Source organism: Dendropsophus ebraccatus, chromosome 5 (assembly GCF_027789765.1).
Source record: "Dendropsophus ebraccatus isolate aDenEbr1 chromosome 5, aDenEbr1.pat, whole genome shotgun sequence".
NCBI classification, from domain to species: Eukaryota; Metazoa; Chordata; class Amphibia; order Anura; family Hylidae; genus Dendropsophus; species Dendropsophus ebraccatus.
In genome coordinates, this window is record NC_091458.1 from 22939937 (window position 1) to 22962837 (window position 22901).

The 22901-nt window shown below is 42.2% G+C and overlaps 1 protein-coding gene across 2 annotated transcripts in view; it reads right to left on the minus strand.

Moving 5' to 3' along the window:
- Positions 1 to 22901, minus strand: part of LOC138793426 (cyclic nucleotide-binding domain-containing protein 2-like) — a 149764-nt gene that overhangs the window by 73439 nt on the left and 53424 nt on the right. For both annotated transcript variants that reach the window (XM_069971991.1, XM_069971992.1), the window contains exon 7: positions 3676 to 3838. In XM_069971991.1, coding sequence (XP_069828092.1) covers positions 3676 to 3838 — 163 coding nt within the window. The remainder of the gene's footprint in view (positions 1 to 3675; positions 3839 to 22901) is intronic.

The window sequence follows — 22901 nt, forward strand, 5'->3', positions numbered from 1 at the left end:
CTATGTTCTATGGGCTGCCCGGACAATCAAGGGATCATCCGGGCAGCCCTCCCCCCCCCCCGGCACTCACCTGTAATAGCGGCAGGAGCGAGTGGGGAAAGGAGCCCATTTGCTCCTCTCAGTCGCCCCGTGTAATCCACCTCTCCGCTCATTCCATCTCACTGTAAATTCATTGCAGGCTACTCATTTCCCCAAAAAATTCACTTAAAAATAATTGCAATGACATGTATGGATATCCACACCTCTCCACATGTGGTGCTCAGTCTATATCGGCACACCGGTAAAATGGGACCACAACCTGTTCCCCCATACATTCTTCTAAAACCTCCCCAACATATATTCTCCAGTATACAGCCTGTCCCCACCGGGCATCTCTGCCCCAATTCCCCACTACCTGCCCACATATCATTTCTGATCCACAACCCATCTCCCAATATCTCCTCAAATATAATCTACAACCTGTCCCTTCCATATACACCCCTCTTATTTTCCTGACAACGTCCAATACCACATTTTTGTTAACTCTTCCTAGACGTAGCAACAAGTCTCTTATTACGAGTACAATGGTCTTAAACAGGGGCGGTCTTGGCATTTCTGGGGCCCCAAGCAAAGTCATGTCCGGGCCCCCCCCCCCCGTCTAGTAGTCCTCTTATAACCCTCCTACCACCATACAGAGATTACATATTGCCTCAAAACTGCTCTGAACAAAACAGGAAGATATCACCAATGATACATTACATAATACTGCCACACCATGACCGCTATCACTACAGACTAGGGATGGTCCAAACCCGCCGAGATTCGGGTTCGGATGAACCCGAACGCTCGGCATCGGATTCCCGCTGTCTGCTTGCTCCGTGCAGAGGGCGGATCCAGCGGGAGGACCGCCTGGAAAACTGGGATACAGCCTATGGCTATGGCTGTATCCCAGTTTTCCAGGCGGTCCTCCCGCTGGATCCGCCCGCTGCACGGAGCAGGCAGACAGCGGGAATCATTACCTCGGGTTCGGGTTCGTACGAACCTGAACCGAACTCGGTTCATACCCTATAACAGAGTGCAGTTACATCCAGTGACTTACAGGAGGCGTCTTCTCTGATCAGCGTCTTTTACTTCTTTTTCTTTCTCTCTCCATCCAGCCTGGGCCACCTTGAAGTCTTCCCCCAGCTGTAAATCTTCTCTCCAGAATCTGTCAGAGAAACATTTTAGGCTCCAACACATTCAGTAGTTAGGTCCCCTGTACCCCTATATAGTAGTTACACCCCTCTTAGCCACTATATAGTAGCTCCCCCAGTTATATATAGACCACTGTGTGCTGCCCGAGTTATATATAGCCCCCCGTGTGCTCCCCCCGTTTATACAGACCCCCTGTGTGCTTCCACCCATTTATATAGACCCCCTGTGCTCCCCTCATTTATACAGAACCCCTGTGTGCTTCCCCCCATTTATATAGACCCCCTGTGCTGTCCCATAAGCATATAGACCCCCTGTGCGCTTCCCCCCATTTATATAGACCCCCTGTGCTCTCCCATAAGTATAGACCCCCTGTGCGCTTCCCCCCCCTTTTATATAGACCCCCTTTGCTGTCCCATAAGTATACAGACCCCCTGTGCGTTTCCCCCCTGTTTACATAAACCCCCTGTGCGCTCCCCCCCTCCGTTTATATAGCCTCCCTGTGCGCTTCCCCCCCCCCCCCCCCCGTTTATATAGACCCCCGCTGTGTGCACCCCCTCCCATATAGTGTATAAAAAAAAACACACACATACTTACCTGGGTCCGGGCGTCTCCTCTTCTCTTCACTCTTGTGGCCACAGGAAGTGTTTTCCCTGCAGTCACAAGAGGCAGGGGAAACACTTCCTGCAGCCACAAGAGTGACAGTCAGGGAGGAAGCCAATGGCTCTCACCCTGTCAGTCCCGCTGCTGCCTGTAACTATATGCGCTCTTTATGAGCGCACATAGTTACAGTTAAGATCGCAGCAGCGGGAAAGCGGTCTTGGGCACCAGAGCGGGGCCCCCTGGATGTCGGGGGCCCCACGCAATTGCGTGGGTTGTTTGGTGCCCAAGACCGCTACTGGTCTTAAATAAAGCCCCGCCCTCATCTACCTGTCTGGATTTACTTAAAGGCACACGCCTCTTAGAAAATTTGGTGGGACTTGCACCTGTCGCTCAACAGACACAGAAACCCACACCTGTTCTGCAGCGGGTGTAGATTTCTGCCATGGTTTACACTTGTTCCCAAACGTAAACCATGATAAATTATACATGGGGGAAAACCAAGCCTCCTGTCCACATTGCTGCGCCCGTCCATCCTGCAGGTGGGGCTTACGCCTGGCATACACCAAGTAAAAGGGGAACCTGCACCTCTTCCGATAAATCTTTTCTTGATAAATCATGCCCCTAAATACAGAACTTTAGTCCATTCTGGGGGGAAAAAAAATCATAGCTGGCTATTTCTACCACTAGGGGGCAATCTACTGTATTACTGCATATACAGCCATAGATACTATAGTTTCAAATGAGAACCCTACAGATGGCAACAAACATTTAAAGGGGTTCTTCACAAAAAAAAATTAGATAGATAGATAGATAGATAGGAGATAAATAGATAGATAGATAGATAGATAGATAGATAGATAGATAGATAGATAGGAGATAGATAGATAGATAGATAGATAGATAGATAGATAGATAGATAGATAGATAGATAGATAGATAGATGAAAAAGATGATGGAGTTCATCGAAACGTCGCGTCTTGCCATATGCTGTGTTTTGTTTTTACACTAATGGAATAAACACACCAGTTTTTTTGCACTTAACTCTGTGTGCTGCGGATATATTCTATTGAACTAGATAGATAGATAGATAGCAGATAGATAGATGAAAAATAGATAATAGATAGATAGATAATAGATAGAGATATATAGATTACATATATAGATATATATTTATTTATTTCAAATCAACTGGTGCCAGAAAGTGCCAAAGATTTGTAATTTACTTCTATTAAAATAATAATAAAAAAATCTCAATTCTTCCAGTACTTATCAGCTGCTGTATGTCCTGCAGGAAGTGGTGTTTTCTTTCCAGGCTGGAGAGCAGAGGTTTTCTATGGGGATTTGCTGCTGCTCTGGACAGTTCCTGACATGGACAGAGGTGGCAGCAGAGAGGACTGTGTCAGACTGAAAAAATACACCACTTCCTGCAGGATATACAGCAGCTGATAAGTACTGGATAACATGAGATTTTTTTTAATAGAAGTAAAATAACAAAATTTCTGCCACTAGTTCATTTTTGGTGAACAACCGCTTTAAGGAATTTTAAAGGAACAGTGCACCACAACCTGTTAAAGTACATACGGTCTATGGGTCTTCCTTCTTGGTAGGTTCACTTTAAATTGATTTGAGAGTTTTTGCTCAAAGTTTGGCGGAGTTTCCGGCAGGCAGAGCTCAGGTGGAGCTGTGGCATTGAGCCCTGCGCTGTGATTTTTGTCGGAGAGTTTTCATTAAAGCTTGATTGATTGATTTTAAATCAGCAGCGGGCCCCTGGACGCTTCCCTCGGCGCGCGGAACATAAATTGGAATGTATTACTCATTATAATTTACAAACACCCACTTATCTGCCAAGCAGCTTACTCTGACTCCGCCATGCAACCGGCATAATAAACAACCGCCACATACCCCAAAGTACTTCCCTTTCTTGAGGAAGGCCACCGTCTTGGAGAAATGCTCCCCCGTCTTCTTGCTGCGTGACACTTTGGTGACTACGGCTGTGCCCGAGAGAATCAGGTAGAAGTTCTGAGCGACGTGACCTTGTCTTATGATGACTCTTCCAGGCCCAAAACTAGAAGACAGATTAGTGCAATTTGTTACAATGCGAAGCACATCCTGCCGGAGGAGTCGGGAGCCGCTTAATAGCGTGCATAAATAATAAAATCAGCAAAGCACGTTAAAGAGATCACGCTCCATCTTAACAACTGTCTGGCGCTCCTTCAATAAATAAGAATTAGCAGGAAATAAAAACTTTCCTTTTTCGTCGTAACTTTTGGGAGAGAGGCCGATTTGCCAATAACGTCTTGGAGCACTTATAAGAATATGGTTTCTGATAATTGTTTGAAGTTTCGGCACTGCAGCAGCCGGAAGTAAACGAGTGCCTATCTCATGGATCTCTGCAGCATATCTATGCAGCACAGATCTCTATGAGAGATCAGTGCACTTATACTAGAAGTCCCCCAGGGGGAATAACCCTAACCCCAGGGGGAATAACCCTAACCCTAGGGGGGCTTCTAGTATAAGTGTAAAAGTTAAAAAAAAAAGTATCATTATTAATAAAAAGCCCCCTCCCCTAGTAAAAGTCAGAATCACCCCCCTTTTCCCAGGTTATTAATAAAAGTAAACAAATAAATAAATAAACAAACATGTTTGCTATCGCCACGTGCGTAATCGCCCTAACTATTAATTAATCACGTTCCTGATCTCGCACGGTAAACGGCGTCAGCGCGAAAAAATCCCAAAGGGCAAAATTGCGTATTTTTGGTCGCATCAAATCCAGAAAAAATGTAATAAAAAGCCATCAAAAAGTCGTATATGCGCAATCAAGGTACCGATAGAAAGTAAACATAATGGCGCAAAAAATGACTCCTGACACAGCCCCATAGACCAAAGGATAAAAGCGCTATAAGCCTGGGAATGGAGCGATTTTAAGTGACATATATTTGTTGACAATGGTTTACATTTTTTATAGGCCATCAGATACAATATAAGTTATACATGTTATATATCGTTTTAATCGTAACGACTTGAGGAACATGCATAACAAGTCAGTTTTACCCCAGGGCGAATGGCGTAAAAACACATTTCCCCCAAATAAACAAAATGCGTTGTTTTTTTTTCAATTTCACCACACATTTATTTTTTTTCTGGTTTCGCAGTGTACTTTATGCAAAAATTCAGCCCGTCATTGCAAAGCACAATTAGTGACGCAAAAAATAAGGGCTCATGTGGGTTTCTAGGTGGAAAAATGCAACTGCTATGGCCTTTTAAGCACAAGGAGGAAAAAACGAAAATGCAAAAATCAAAATTGGCTCTGTCTTTAAGGGGTTAAAGGGGTACTCTGGTGATTTTTTTTTTCTTTCAAATCAACTGGTTATAGAAACTATTTAAAAGTTTCAAGTGTTCCAGTACTTGTCAGCTGCTGTATGTCCTGCAGGAAGTGGTGTATTCTCTCCAGTCAGACACAGTGCTCACTGCTGCCTCCGCTGTCCATGTCAGGAATAGTGATGAGCGAATAGTACGTTGTTCACGCTATTCGATCTTGTTCGAATAATTGAACAATAATGCTGTAAAAATTCAATTCGCCCTCACACATCCCCTGGCGCTTTTTTTCCAGCCAATAAACATGCAGGGGGGAGGGACAGGCACTAGGAATAGGCAGGACTTTAAAAAAAAACCTGTAACTGTGATTGGCTGGCTAAACCATGTAACCTCCTGACTATAAGAATAGTGATTTCAGATTCGTGTCACTTGCTGGTTGGAGCTAGAGAGAGACAGACTGTATACCAGGGAGAGAAAGCTTTTAGGTGAAGTTAGGTAGGAAGGGACCCCCAAAATCCCTTGTTAGGGCTAAAAGTATAGAAACCAGAGATTTAGAATCTGTTGTGAGACAGGCAGTGTGTTCAGACATCTACTGATAGTGTATACGGCTGTATACTGCGAGTGTGGGATAATACCTGTTATCTTGCTACTACTGATTTGCGCAGTCTGCGTCCTGTAAAGGAGTTGAACGGCTCTTTCAATTTGTTATTGCAAAAAAACAATTATATATCCAGTATACGGCTGTATACTGTGATTGTGGGATAATACCTGTTATCTTGCTACTACTGATTTGCGCAGTCTGCGTCCTGTAAAGGAGTTGAACGGCTCTTTCAATCTGTTATTGTAAAAACCAATTATATATCCGGTATACGGCTGTATACTGTGATTGCGGGATAATACCTGTTCTCTTGCTACTACTGATTTGTAGTTATAGTTAATTTTCATTATTACCTATTTTACACTGCACCTGACCTGATACGTACGCAAGTACGTACTGCTAGACCGAAACGTACGCTTCTAATTTATGTTCATAATTTATTCGTGAATCTTTGGCGTGCACGAACATGAACCAATCACAAACATTTTTTTTGTTTGTGTTCGGGATCTGAGCTGAAAATTGGGATGTTGGCTCATCACTAGTGTTAGATGCAGCCAGGCATGCTTCCCCTGCTGTCCCATATGCATCCAGAGGTGATGGCATCATTTCCTGAGGTGTCATTGTGCACTTGGTGACCTCCTAGTGGTCGAATATTTATTTTCAGGTCCCAAGTATTTTTCTCCCATAGACTATAATGGGATTCGATATTCGTTTGAATATACAATTATCGGGAGCTATTCGAATCAAATTTCGAATTATCGAATATTTTTCTATTCGCTCATCTCTAGTCAGGAACTGTCCAGAGTAGTAGCAAATCCTCCTGCTCTGGACAGTTCCTGACATGGACAGAGGTGACAGCAGAGAGCACTGTGTCAGACTTACGAATACACCACTTCCTGCAGAACATACAGCAGCTGATAAATATGGTAAAACTGGAAATTTTTCAATAAAAGTAAATTACAAATCTATATAACTTTCTGAAACCAGTTAATTTCAAAGAAAACGTTTTTTAGTGGATAACCCCCTTTAAGCATCAACTTGAACGTTTTTCAAGTATAAGGTGCCCCGACTTCATTTAGACGTTCAGGTCGTACATTATCCTGAAGAAGAAATCCTCGATCTCAAAGGCTGGAGATGAATCTAGGTCAGTGTTTTCATGCACGTCATTCTATTTGATGAGGAAGAAAAGCTGACTTAAGCGTCTGTCAGCCATTACAGTCTTCCCGAACCTGTGAACTCCATCCCGAGCTCCCTCTGATAATATGACATAACACGGAGCCGCGCCGCAACCTCCTCGCAGAATGAGATACACATTATAATTATCTCAAGTTGAAAGTGTTTCTCTCTGCACATTCAATATAATGAACAGTTGGCTCAGGACTTTGTTATACGGAGGCCGAGGGGGCAACGGCGCCCAATCCTCTACCCCCTAGGGGCCTACACCAACCTATTCCTTCACCTGGTTCCCACACAATCCCAGCCAATTTATACACCAGCTTTTAAAGGGTGATAGAAGACTATGGGGGAGATTTATCAAACATGGTGTGAAGTGAAACTGGCTCAGTTGCCCCTAGCAACCAATCAGATTCCACCTTTCATTTTCCAAAGAGTCTGTGAGGAATGAAAGGTGGAATCTGATTGGTTGCTAGGGGCAACTGAGCCTGTTTCACTTTACACCATGTTTGATAAATCTCTCCTATATTACTATATATGCTTTGGCCAGAACACCCATGAGCCTGCCCTGATGCCAATGCTATGTCCTACTTAAAGGGGTATTCCACTCAAACATAACTTTTCATATGTTGTTGCCCATGGTGAGACTAACAATTCTTTCCATACTTGTTATTATCTATTCAGTCTTCTTCCCCCAGTTCTGAGCTGCTGCTTTCTGCTGAAGACACAAAAATCTGTGTGTGAGCTTTTCTCTCTGTCTCCACCTACTCCCCCTCCCTTCTGAGACAGCTGATGTAAACAAGTCCCTGACTGGCTTTATCTGCAACATTGTAGTTTCTTTGTAATGCTGGGAGGGTTAATCACAGTAAGTTTATTAGCAGCTTGACCTCAGAATAACCCCCCCCCCCCCCCAGAATTACAACGTTACAATGCTACAATGTTTCAGATACATCCTGCCATAGACTTGTTCGCATTAGCCATCCCAAGAGGGTGGGGCAGAAGGGGGAGACAGAGAGAAAAGCTCACACACAGATTTTTGTGTCTTCAGTAGAAAGCAGCAGCTCAGAACTGGGGGAAGGAGGCTGAATAGATAATAACACGTATGGAAAGAATTGTTAGTCCCCCTTGGCTTGGTTGTTCCTTCCCAGTAGAAGATCTGAATGCTTCACTAACGTTGAGATACACATGACAATGTCTCCGCTGAATTTTTGCATATTGTTCTTTCCAGGGGGCAGTGTCCAAGATTCACTGACACTGAGAAACACATGATGGTGTCTGCTGTGTTTTCGTTCAATGGATAAAAAAAAAAAACCATATACTCCCTTACCATTGCTCAGCAAAAGTGATCAACACCGCTAAAAACGGGGTAGGAGGCAAGTGAGTACATCATGTCTTTTTCATCCCACTCTTTCTTTCAGATCAATTGGTGTCAGAAAGTTATATAGATTTGTAATTTACTTCTTTTTTTAACATCTCAAGTCTTCCAGTACTTATCAGCTGCTTTATGTCCTGCAGGAAGTAGTGTACGCTTTCTAGTCTGACACAGTGCTCTCTGCTGCCACCTCTGTCTATTACAGGTGGGGTTGTCCTTTGGGATTTGCTACTGTTCTGGACATATATTTCAAATCAACTGGTGCCAGAAAGTGCCAGAGATTTGTAATTTACTTTTATTAAAAAATCTCAATTCTTCCAGTTCTTATCAGCTGCTGCATGAACTGCAGGAAGTGGTGTATTCTTTCGAGGCTGGAGAACAGAAGTTTTCTATGGGGATTTGCTACTGTTCTGAACAGTTCCTGACATGGACAGAGGTGGCAGCAGAGAGCACTGTGTCATACTGGAAAGAATACACCACTTCCTGCAGGACATACAGCAGCTGATAAGTACTGGAAGAATGGAGGCATTAAAATAGAAGTTTATTCCAAATCTATATAATTTTCTATACCAATTAATAAATGCTGAATTACCCCTTTAAGTATCATATTTATTCTTTGAAATACCCCATTTAAGGAATTGAGGTTCTTACTGTGAATTATAGTTTTTTTTTACTTATTTCCCCTGATGAAAATTATATATTATATTTTTTTGCAAAGCGTGTTTCACTAACCATGCCCAGATCCTGGATGTACTGCTGGCTGCATTTTTCTTAAAGGGTAGAAACTAGGTCAAGCCTAAATAACAAGAGAAGAAACTCTCTAGGACCTAAATGGCTCTCCAGTTAGGCAACATTCATCATAATATGGCCCAGAATATCACAGGGAGCGGTCTATTATTAGGGAAGGGAACCGCTTCTGGGTGACAACTAGAGATGAGCACCATTGGCCGTATCCATGTTTTCCACAACTCTCTAGGGCTGCGTCCAACTTCTTCAGCCACCGATAAACAAAAGCCAAACGATTTCTAATTTTTGTATATTACTAATTTTTGTATATTTCATGTACACATCCGTTCAAGAGACAAAATGTAGAAAGATTAAAGGCCAAAAAAAAAAATGCAATAGGTTACTGCAAAACACATTAGAACTTCAGCGCTATCCTTGCAATTGACAACATACCGCCAGAGTTTTAATGTTTCTCGCAGAAAACTATTGTACTTATTTGTTTATTGTATTTATTTATTTTATATTTTATAATGAATGCTGATCCTGGGAGCTTCAAAGGTGTTTAAATATCCGCGCTACTTTACTGGCACACTGTGTTAGTACGGTAGAGCAAATATTTAAACAGCCCCCCTGAGCAACACAAGCACCTTGATGCTCAAATCAAGCACTATGCTCAATCGAGTATGCTCGCTTATCACTAGTCAAGACCAAACAGTGATTCTAGAGGGGTTTGGACACTTTATCAACAGATCCTGTCATTAAGTCACTATAACATGTCAAAATAGCAGTATCCTATTGACCCTTTTCCTTTCCACACTCTTTGTACCAATTTACCATCTTGATTTCTTACTTTGTGATAATTCTAGTAAAACAGGTAGTACACAGTTTCTTGCCACCCTATAGCAAAAGGAAACAACTAGGATTGAGCTCCAGCAGCTTGTTGTAAGTGTTATTTCTCACCCTGTGCTCGATTTACAGCTTACACTGCTCAGTGCTGCTCTATTATGTCCTCCATGCAGCTGCTGTTTTTGAGAATGTACTATAGATATAAAGGGGAATGGGATCTCCTCTTCTGTAGGCTTGCAATGTATCATAGCAACTAGTCACACCCACTAGAAGTTATAATGACCAGCTATATTGCTACTTGATGTATGCCTGCAACATCTTTTCACTTACTACCTACATTTTGACCCACTGAGGTTAGTATGAAAAAATTCATTTCTAGCATGGATAAGTAAAGAAGTTACAAAAAATATATTCAGTATTTTTAAAAGTTACTACATACTTACTAAAAAAAAAAATCAATAAAGCTGATACAGATACACACTGAATATGCTTAAAAGAAAAAAAAAAAACACCTCCAAAATCCCCATGATTAGAAGTTCAATGATATTTCGAGACGCTCATTCCGCTTCATCGTGGAGACTACAAAGTCCTCACAACATTGCGGCAGGAGTATCTATTACTGTGTTTGCTTAACACCAGCAAATTTTCCAGTTGCTTAGAAGTAGAGAGCAGCGTGCAGAAAGGTCGACGCAAAGGGCAACGTAGAGAAAGGCAACCATAAGAGCCCGCGTGTTTGATATTAATTCTTTGTAATGAACAGTATGGAGGGAACATGAACAAAAGACCACCACAAAGGGCAGCACAGAGTTATGACTTCTCTCTTTTCCGTACTTTGAGTCGAACCATAAAAGAATGGAATTTTTTTTTCTGTAAGCTGGAATGATAGAACCAGGATATTTTTGTCCCAGATGGATCTCGCTTATAAAGAGGATATGGGGAGAAGAGAGAAAAGGTTGCTAGAATGGATAATATGTGATAAAGGTCATCAATGTTAGGGGGGGGGGGGGGGGGGGTAAGGAGACCCACCATTGGAAAAGATCCTCATCCTACCATGACCACCATCCATCACAAGTGTCATTCTTCCCCCACTTTGTGCCCTACAACTCATTGTCCATTGTCTTTCTTGGACACATAAAAAAAAATTTTCCCTATTTCGGCCATGGTGATGTTGAGCGAACTTCAGAAAAGTGTCGCTCAACACTAGTAGTTAGTCCAGTAAAGCCATAAAAGAAAACGTTTGCGAATGAAGGTCTTGGAGGAGCAGAGTATTGGATCATGGAACTTGGGTTGCAGGTTTAGTGACTATTGGGGCCCAGTGTATATGGGGTCTCCAATGTAAAGAGAAACTTTGGAGATGACGGCAAGTTAGTAGTTATTAGTGATGAGCAAACTTCATAAAAGTGTCCGGGTTTGCACTCATAACTGAACTCGACATTCAACTCCCGACCTCTGGAGAAGGTGGCTGTCCCCCTATGGAGTATAAGCTGTACCCATGTTTTCCTGGCAGCCCTAGGGAGGCTAGGACTTCTTCAGAGGTCGGGAGGTGAATGCTGAGTTTTTGGGTTTGGCCGGAGACCAAACCCAGATATTCTTTTAAAGTTTGTTCAAAACTAGAGATGATGGATAAAGCCCTAAGGCTATGTGGAAATCATGGATATAGTCATTGGCTGTATCCACGTTTTGCAGACAACCTTAGAGCTTTATCCAAGTTCAGCAGCCCCAGCTAATCAAATACCGAACGTTCGGGTTCGGATGGACTCGAACCCGAACCCGGTTCGCTCATCTCTACTCATCTCTCAAAACTAATCATTACTATTTTGCTGTCATCTCTAAAGGTTCCTTTTACAATGAAGCTAAGACCCCTCACACACACCCATAACAGTCACTAAACTTGCAACTCAGGTACCCAATCCCGATCCAATAATATGCTCCATCAAGACCCAAATCCTCAAACTATTTCTTCTACAGCTTTACCATCCTAACCATGGGGCTATGTGAACCTTACCAGAAAAAGGAATATTTAGGATGTCATCAACTGTGTCCTCAGTATACCCATAGCTACCATAGCTCCGAAACTGGCCACTATGCCCTCCTGCCAGACACTATAACCTATGTCCTTTCCCATAATCCTCCCTCTTTCATCACATTAAGGAAGTTAATTTATTCCATACCTAAAAGGAATCTGTCAGCTCTACATCATGCTCAGATAGCTCACAGGAGATACAACAAAGAATATCTGCCTGAGCAGATGACTGTTTGCAAAGTTATAATCATGTTTCTTCTCTAAGCTCAAGAGACTGGGCTGAGCTGCAGCATTCATACCTTCTCCCTCCTCACCCATCTCTGCTATGCATGATTCATATACAGGGTGTGCTTCCAACATTAAGCTTTATACATCAATCTCACATAGCAAGGATGGGGGGGGAGAGGGTATGCACGCTGCAGCTCAGCCCAGTCTCTATGGTTTTTGAGCTTGGTTAGATCTCCCTTTCAGAGATCTGCCCATGTCTTCATCTCTGAGCATTATCTAGCATCGACAAATTCCCTTTAAAGTGTACACCCATCTGATAAAGTTATCCCCTATCCACAGGACAGGGGAAAACTAACTGCAGTGGTCAAACTGCTGGGACCCCTCAAAAACAGAGGACCCATATACATTAAAATTGAGTTCTATTCTTTCTCTACGAGAGCTGTTGAACACTGTACCTGGTTATTTTTGTGGCTTTTATGAAGACTAAGTTGAGTGTCGGTGCACAAGACTGCGGTCCCTGTTCTCAAAATTGGGGGTGCCTCAGTGGTCAGACCCACAGCAATCATACTATCCCATACCCTGGAATAGAAGTTGACTTTATCAGATGGGAACACCTGTTTAAAGTGGTATTCCACTCAAGTAAAATACATGCTGTCTCCTGGAGACTAACAATTTGAGCCATACTTTTTAGTATATTTATTATCTTTTAAGTCTCCTTTCCCCAGTTCTTCACCACCCAGATTCAGGAGATTTACCTGGGCATCTCCATCACTGATGATGTCTTTTAGCACAAATGTCAAGCGAGTCCCTGAAGATGACTGAGGCAGGATGGTCCTTGGATATATTTACATTAGAGGAGGGGAATCATACACAATGAAGCAAAGCCGTAAAACTAGTGATCATTATGTCACCTTTTTTTTTTTTCACAATTTTCCCAAAACTGCAGAAAAAAAATAGTCAGTCTGGCATGTCTGAACATGGTGTAATAGATCGGAAGAAACTGTTCTATTGCAGATATCCTTTAAGGTGTCAGCAGTAGTTTAATTATCCATTACCACAGAGGCAAATGTGCCGCTCCTGATAATTGACATTCATTTTACATAGTTTTAAGTAAGAATACATAAAGAAGATGCCTCTGAGGTTTCAAAAGCCTGATTTACTTTAATTTCATCTTTGAAGAATCCTCATGATACTCCATTAAAAGTTGAATGATGGGAATTAAAAAAAAAAAAGTAAAAGAAAAAGAATGAATTGATAACGCTCAATCCATTACGCTCGGTGCCGGGATAAAAGGACGTGATGTGTTCAGCCTCTTATACTCGCGAATCAAAAGCACAATCTCTATATTGCGTTAATTCACAAAGAGACGGCAGCAAATATGCAGATGGGTCAGAATTTTTTCTATAGAGCCAAGCAGCAGAGTTGGCCGAAGATAAATCATATCTATCCTAAGAAAGCAATATAAGGACAGACATCCCATAGACAGTGGCATAGGTTTAGGTATCAGAGAGGTTGCAGTTATGACCGGGCCCCTGAGCTGGGGGGCATTCAAATATGATAGCAGCATAGGGTATGTTCACACTGAGTAATATCGGCGGAATTCCATGGCGGAGCTCTCCGGAGTGGAATCCCACATAGCTCAGTGTCCCATAGTGTGTCTATGGGAGGGCTCACGTGCCTCCACTCTTGCCGCTCTCCACGCAAAGAATTAACATGTCAATTCTTTGAGCAGAGAGTGATGGAAGTGGAGGCGTGCGAGCCTTCCCGTAGACACATTATGGGATGAGGGAGGTGGAACTCCACAGCGGAGAGCTGTGCCGTGGAATTCCGCCAATACAACTCAAGGTGAACATACCCTTTTTATTTTTCCACCTACAGGGCTGGTCGGGGTGTCATTTTTTGCGCCATGATCTCAAATTTTTATTGGTATCATATTGGTGTAAAAGAAAATTTTTGTTTTGTTTTTTTTTTTATAATTTTTTTCTTATATATAATTTAAAAAAATCTGCAATCCTGCTTTTTTTCCCCCTCGCTTTTCATTTACACTGTTCACCGTGCAGGAACAATATTGTTATATTTTAACAGACTGGACAATTCTGCATGCTACGATATGTAATTTGTTTATTTTTTTTATAATTCTTTTTATATTTTTATTTGTATAATGGGAAAGGGGGTAATATAGTGGGCCATTTTTATTAGGGTTCTTTTTAAATATGTATTAAAACTTTTTTTATTTTATTTTTTACACATTTTGAATTGCATTGTATTGCAGGCCCTTAGGGGCCTTATATATGCAATGCTCTGATTGCATATACTGATGAATGCTATGCCATAGTATAGAATTCATCAGTACTATCGTCGATCTGTGCATACAGTCTGCCTCAGGGCAGACTATATGTACAGATCGCCGATCCAACATGATGTGGGAAAGTGGCTTATTCCGCTTGTTAGTACAAGTGATCGAGACTGGGTCCTGATCAGTCAGTGACAGGTGCTTGTCCTGTCACTGACTACCTTAAATGCTGCGATCGCTAGGCATCACAGCATTTAAGAAGTTAATGACAGGCAGCTGTGGGACGGCGACTGCCTGTCATTAGCTCAGGCGCCGGCCACACTGATGTATATGGAATCGCTCGTATTGAAGTAGTCCAGCTCGCATTTAAAGCCCCTTCAAACCAGGAACATATATATACACTCCTGCTGCACGGGGCATGTGCAGAAGGAACGTAGATATATGGATTGTGGACGTGAAGGGGTTAATAAGAGTGAAATGGCTCTGTCAATCATGTCCTAGTCTACACAGCGAAGCTGAAATAGATTATAATATATATATTATAATCTATTATAATAAAAATGGATTTACATAATAAGCCATTTTCTGATGACAGGACTAACTGTAAGTGTTAACTAAATTCCGCAGGTTCCAGCATCATCTGCAATCATGGGAAAGTCTTGGCTCATTTCTGCATTTTATATTTCGAAGTGTTTAAAAATTGCCATATTGAAAGTTTTATATGAATATTTCTTCTTTATAACACTCTGGAGCTGAACAATCCAATCTTCCAGTAATGCCGTCACTTTGAGACGAAGGATATAAAATGAGTAAATGGAATATAAAACAAAGTTTAGGAGATTGATAATAAGAGAATTGAAATAAAAATTACATGCGGAGTGATTCTGGAACTCCGGTCCGGGGAAACTTTATGCACGGTAGACGGGCTGCTGTACGGAGCAGATACCGCCACGCTCATGGCCGAGCTGCTTGTCCGCAGCAATTATTTCTTTAATGTCAATTTTTCATGATTAGTTAAAAGAATGATATAAAGTCAAGAAAAAAAAGTTTCTTTCAAATCGGTCACCTGTGTAGCAACCACGGACGGAAATCAGCTTTGAAAGGTACAAGGCTTTAGAGATACTTAGGGGTAGTTGTTACTGTTTGGGGGCAGAAATAATACCCTTCTTTACCCGGAACAGTTATTTTAAAATATCCCCTTTGTACCTCCATACGATACAATGCCCACCTTTTTGTTGGGGGTAAAAAGGGGGGCATTATTACGGTATGGGGACAATAAAAGGCTATTACTACTGCTGCAAACAGTAATAATAACCAGCTTTAGAGAATAGTCACCTGTAGTCACTGTGTGTAACTGCACTGTAGTCAGTAGAGCCTTGTACAGCATCTATCTTCGTAGGGGCAATGTATGGGGGTAAGGTTGGGCTTTGTATATTTGTTTTACTGGTATTATTGCTGAGTTATTATTGAGTGGCAAGGGAACAATGGCCATAGTGTGGAGGAATTATTAGGGCCCTGTAAAGTGGTATCAGGAATATTGGTCTTTGTATACTGGTTTTTATTCAATTACTGTATAGTGGTATTTTGCAAGTACTGTAAATAGATAGATAGGAGATGGATAGATGGATAGATGGATAGATGGATAGATAGATAGATAGATAGATAGGATATAGATACATAGATAGATAGATAGATAGATATATAGATAGATAGATCACAACTGAGTGTTCCAATAGTCAATTAAAAAATACCTTTTATTATATCACTTAAAACACCAAACACAATATTGCACAGCCATCACCTTTGCACTTTGTGCCACCACTTCTTTTCCCACAGGAGAGTCTATTTGGGCGATATTCAGACCTTATAGCGTGTTTTTGGCACCCAAAATGTCCTCTTCTTGTATGTTAGACAGTATATATTATTTCAGCACATAAAAGTCTGTTTGGGTACTGTTCAGACCTAGTTGCGTTTTGATGCGTTTTTTGTCTGTCCATGCGTTTTTTGCACCCAACTCTTCCTCCTATTGCATTCCTATACATTATATATAACCATTAGTAGTGATAATTATCCGTATGTACTTTCCAGCTGTGTTCCCATATTGCACATTTAATTTCATATTGCACTCATATGATGGTCACAGTCTCTTTTCTATTGCACTTTAGTGTCACGGTTATAGTCACTACTTAGTGTCCCAATTTTCCATATACAAAAATTCAAACAAGAAAATATTTATTTTTTTTGCTGAAGATATATTACTTCCCTTGTTCATGGGGTTCTCTTCAGTATTCTCATGGTCCGGCCCAACGCGTTTCCGCAGCCTCTCATCAGGGGCCTTGCTGCTTCTTGGAGCTTGGAGCTCTGGGACGTTTGTTGTGTGCTGGTGCATAGCTCTGATGATGGCCGTGCACTGCTCCATCCTGGGTTTGGCTCACTTAAATATCCTAGTCAGGACCTGCCCCTCTTTTACTGACACTTCATTCCTCCTATCCACACTGCCTATACTTAAGCAGGCCCAGGAGTTGCTATTTGTATCATTAGGGTTACCAGACACATGACCATGCGTTCCATTTGTTGCCTAGTTACCGATGCTTCTTTGGTACCAAGCCTCGCTTTCATTCCTGTTTTTGCAACAGTTTTTTTCTTTTTTTCTTTTCTTAGTCCATGCCGAGGTAGGTTAACCCCTTCTCTTCTTATTTATTTCTCTTCTCTATTAATCAGTTAGCAGTTAGCTTTGTAATTTGTTTACAGTTTAACCATTAGCTTTATTATTTGTTTACAGTTTAGCCATTGGAAATTCAGGTTTGTCTTCCTTCACAGTATATCATTTATCTGAAGCACATATATGATATAAAATCATTCAGACCTTTTGGTTTAACTGTATCTAGCTTAAAGGTCCAAAAGGCTTCTTTTTGTAGAAGCAACTTGTTGTAATCACCCCGTCGTACTGATTTCTTCACAACTTCAATTACCTGACATCTCAAACCCTCACAATTTCCATCATGTTTTTCAGCGAAATGGAGGGCCACCGGAGTATCTCTTTTATTTTTTATATCTCCAATATGTTCGCTCAACCTTTTCCTAAGCGAGCGGAATGTCTTCCCAATATAGTTGAGTGGGCAGGGGCATGTAAGCTGGTACACCACCCCTTCAGTTGAGCAGTTTGCAAAATTTCTCATTTCGAACTCTTCTCCCGTATGTGCACTTTTAAATTCTTTACTCTGCACAATATATTTGCACATAGCACATTTCCCGCATCTGAACATGCCCCTAACTCCTTGATTTCTCATTTCCGTCCTCACTGGAGGCATGTAGCTGTGGGTAAGGTGATCTTTTAGGTTGCGACCTCGCCTGTATGTCACCACAGGTCTAGATGGTATCATATCCGTAATTATATTGTCCAGTTGTAATATTAGCCAGTATTCTGACAGTATTTCTTTTACTTCAGTTGCCTTTACATCATATGTGCCAATAATTCTCATTTGGTTTTGTTTGTCTATTGTCTTTTTTGGGACTAGCAATTCATTTCTATCTTTGTGTGACGCCCTCCCGTATGCCTCCTTCAAAGCTTTATTAGGGTACCCCCTTTGTTTGAGTCTCATCCTGAGTTCATCTGCCTTCTTCTTAAATTCTATCTGGGTACTACAATTCCGACGGATTCTGAAGTACTGCCCCACAGGTATCCCCATTTTCAGGGGCCTTGGGTGGCAGCTATCCCATTTTAGAATTGAGTTTGTCGCAGTGTCCTTCCGATGAACTGTGGTCTGAATCCTTCGATCCTCTGATATCCAGATCTTCAGGTCCAGGAATTCGATCTCTTTTGCATTTATTGCTTTTGTAAATCTCAAACCCAGATCATTCACATTCAATATGTCCACGAATTCATTAAACTTTTCTATGGTTGAGGTCCACACCAACACCACGTCGTCTATGAACCTCAACCATAGTTGGACATGTCTAGTCCACTCCGACATGCCCTCTCCGAAGACGACCCCATCCTCCCAGCAGCTGAGGTACAGGTTAGCATAAGTGGGGGCACAAGGGCTCCCCATAGCTGTACCCCCCTGCTGGTGGAAGTAGTCCTCTCCAAAGAGAAAGTAATTTTTAGTCAGAACAAAGTCTAACAACTGCAACACGAATTCATTGTGGGCTCGATATTGGTTGCCCCACATACCCAGATAGTGTCTCACAGCCTGTTTTCCTCCTTCGTGGGGGATCGAAGAATATAGTGCTTCTACATCTAAGGAGGCGTCCTTTTAGTGGGGGGTATCCTTTATGCACTTTTGGAGTGCTATAAAAAGACGCTATTGTTGGGTTCACTGGTTTCAGATACTCATATTCTTTGGTATCTATTAGTTTAGACACTTTAGCCTGATCTAGTATCTCAGTCAGTTGTTTACAGAAGATCACTGTGGGGTCTGCCCTGAGTCTTCTATAGCATTTTTTGTCATTGAGGATTCCTAGGCACATGGCATCATATTCCCCCCTGGTCATCACCACAATGTTACCACCCTTATCGGAGGGTTTTATGACCAGAGAGGAATCTTTCTCTAAAGACGCCAGGGCTCTTCTTTCCTCATACGACAAATTTTGTCTCTTTACCGTTTTTTCCCCTAGCTGTTTCAGAGATTGGCTCACTAGCGTGACAAACGTATCTATATGGCTATAGTCCCCTAACGGTGGTGTTTTATTGCTTTTGTGACAGAGTGATGTGAAGGGACCCTCTCCCTCCTCTCTTTGAGCCGGGGCAGCTAAATCCATAAGGTCCCTCAGTGTCCCCACATCTTCTACTTCTATATCTAACTGGGTACTCTGTTTTTTCTTTTGTATCTCATGATATTTTCTCCATTTTAAATTTCTAGCAAATAAATTAAGATCTTTAGTCCTCAAGAAAGCATTACATTTAACTGAAGGTACATAAGACAAACCTTTTGCTAACACATTTATTTCTGCTTCACTTAATTTATGATTAGACAGGTTAATAATTTGTAAGCTATTCTCTGCTTTTGGATGCTCATTTTTTGTTGTTATTATTTTCGACTCCTTAGTACATATTGCGACATGGACGGGGTCCCCTCTAAAAAACCACGACCCCTCCCCTTCCTCTCCCACGACCCCTACCTCTACCTCTCCCTCGAACTCCCCCTCTCATTCTTTGGTTATCAGTAGTCTCTATGTCCGATCCCTCTATGTCTGAGGATGAAATATCCGTCTCTTGATTATTAGGGACAATAGACAAACAAAACCAAATGAGAATTATTGGCACATATGATGTAAAGGCAACTGAAGTAAAAGAAATACTGTCAGAATATTGGCCAATATTACAACTGGACAATATAATTACGGATATGATACCATCTAGACCTGTGGTGACATACAGCCGAGGTCGCAACCTAAAAGATCACCTTACCCACAGCTACATGCCTCCAGTGAGGATGGAAATGAGAAATCAAGGAGTTAGGGGCATGTTCAGATGCGGGAAATGTATTATGTGCAAATATATTGTGCAGAGTAAAGAATTTAAAAGTGCACATACGGGAGAAGAGTTCGAAATGAGAAATTTTGCAAACTGCTCAACTGAAGGGGTGGTGTACCAGCTTACATGCCCCTGCCCACTCAACTATATTGGGAAGACATTCCGCTCGCTTAGGAAAAGGTTGAGCGAACATATTGGAGATATAAAAAATAAAAGAGATACTCCGGTGGCCCTCCATTTCGCTGAAAAACATGATGGAAATTGTTAGGGTTTGAGATGTCAGGTAATCGAAGTTGTGAAGAAATCAGTACGACGGGGTGATTACAACAAGTTGCTTCTACAAAAAGAAGCCTTTTGGACCTCTAAGCTAGATACAGTTAAACCAAAAGGTCTGAATGATTTTATATCATACTAGAAAATGTACCCGGCGCTGCCCGAGCATAAAGTGTCAGTGTGTTAATTAGATTTGTTCTAAGGTGCCCAGGAGGCCAAGCTAAAGGTATTGTTTCATCTGAGTTAATCAGTGGAATTAGTGTATACCTGTAGTGCATAGTTGGAGGGGTTCTGTATACCCACAATGTATAGTTTTTAGGGGTCTCGCATATCTGTAGTGCATAGTTGGGGGGGCTGTATACCTATGGTGTATAGTTGAGGGAGGTCCTGTATACCTGCAGTGTACAGTTGGTGAAGGTCCTGTATACCTGTACTGTATAGTTCGGGGGTCCTGTATACCTGAAGTATATAGTTGGTGCTGTATACCTGTAATGTATAGTTGGTGGGGGTCTTGTATACCTGTAGTTTATAGTTTGAGGGTCCTGGATACCTGTAGTGTATAATTGGTGGAGGTCTTGTATACCTGTAGTATATAGTTCGGGGGTCCTGTATACCTGTAGTAAATTGTTTGAGGGTCCTGTATAACTATAGTATAGAGTTGGTGAAGGTGCTGTATACCTGTATTATAGAGTTGGTGTAGGTCCTGTATACCTGTAGTGTATGGTTTTGAGGTCCTGTATACCTGTAGTGTATAGTTTGGGGTCCTATATACCTGTAGTATATAGTTGGTGGAGTTCCTGTATACCTGTAGTGTATAGTTTTGGGGTCCTGTATACCTGTAGTGTATAGTTTGGGGTCCTGAATACCTGTAGTATATAGTTGGTGGAGGTCCTGTATACTTGAAGTATATAGTTGGTGTAGGTCCTGTATACCTGTAGTATATAGTTTTGGGGTCCTGTATACCTGTAGTGTAAAGTTTGGGGTCCTGTATACCTGTAGTATATAGTTTTGTGGAGGTCCCGTGCACTTGTAGTGTATAGTTTTGGGGTCCTGTATACCTGTAGTGTCCTGTATACCTGCAGGGTTGTGTTTACCCGTATGGCAGTGTTATTCAGTCACAGTGTGTCGGTATTGGTCATGTCTGGTATGGGGGTGTTATCCAGTCACAGTATGGCGGTATTGGTCAGGTCTGGTGTGGCGGTGTTATCCAGTCACGGTATGGTGGTATTGGTCAGGTCTGGTATAGCGGTGTTATCCAGTCACAGTATGGCAGTATTGGTCAGGTCTGATATGATGGTGTTATCCAGTCACAGTATGGTGGTATTGGTCAGGACTGGTGTGGCGGTATTACCCAGTCACAGTTTGCCGGTATTGGTCAGGTCTGGTATGGCAGTGTTATCCAGTCACAGTATGGCGGTATTGGTCAGGTCTGGTATGACAGTGTTATCCAGCACAGTATGGCGGTATTGGTCAGGTCTGGTAAGGCAGTGTTATCCAGTCACAGTATGGCGGTATTGGTCAGGTCTGGTATGACAGTGTTATCCAGCACAGTATAGTGGTATTGGTCAGGTCTGGTGTGGCGGTGTTATCCATTCACAGTATGGCGGTATTGGTCAGGTCTTATATGACAGTGTTATCCAGTCACAGTATGGCGGTATTGGTCAGGTCTGGTATGACAGTGTTATCCAGTCACAGTATGGCGGTATTGGTCAGGTCTGGTGTGGCAGTGTTATCCAGTCACAGTATGGCGGTATTGGTCAGGTCTGGTGTGGCAGTGTTATCCAGTCACAGTATGGCGGTATTGGTCAGGTCTGGTGTGGCGGTGTTACCCAGTCACAGTATGGCGGTATTAGTCAGGTCTGGTATGGAGGTGTTATCCAGTCACAGTATGGCGGTATTGGTAAGGTCTGGTATGGAGGTGTTATCCAGTCACAGTATGGCGGTATTGGTCAGGTCTGGCAGTATTATCCAGTCACAGTATGGCGGTATTGGTCAGGTCTTGTATGACAGTGTTATCCAGCACAGTATGGCGGTATTGGTCAGGTCTGGTATGACAGTGTTATCCAGCACAGTATGGCGGTATTGGTCAGGTCTGGTGTAGCAGTGTTACCCAGTCACAGTTTGGTATACCTGTTGTGCCCTGTATATACATGTACTGTATGGATGGAGTAGGGGGTCCTGTATATACATGTACTGTATGGATGGAGTAGGGGGTCCTGTATATACATGTACTGTATGGATGGAGTAGGGGGCCCTGTATATACATGTAATGTGTAGTTGGAGTAGGGGGTCCTGTATATACATGTACTGTATAGATGGAGTAGGGGGTCCTGTATATACATGTATTGTATAGATGGAGTAGGGGGTCCTGTATATACATGTACTGTATAGATGGAGTAGGGGGCAGTGTATATACATGTACTGTATAGATGGAGTAGGGGGCCCTGTATATACATGTAATGTATAGACGGAGTAGGGGGTCCTGTATATACATGTACTGTATAGATGGAGTAGGGGGTCCTGTATATACATGTACTGTATAGATGGAGTAGGGGGTCCTGTATATACATGTACTGTATAGTTGGAGTAGGGGGTCCTGTATATACATGTACTGTATAGATGGAGTAGGGGGTCCTGTATATACATGTACTGTATAGTTGGAGTAGGGGGTCCTGTATATACATGTCCTGTATAGATGGAGTAGGGGGTCCTGTATATATATGTACTGTATAGATAGAGTAGGGGGTCCTGTATATACATGTACTGTATAGATGGAGTAGGGGGTCCTGTATATACATGTACTGT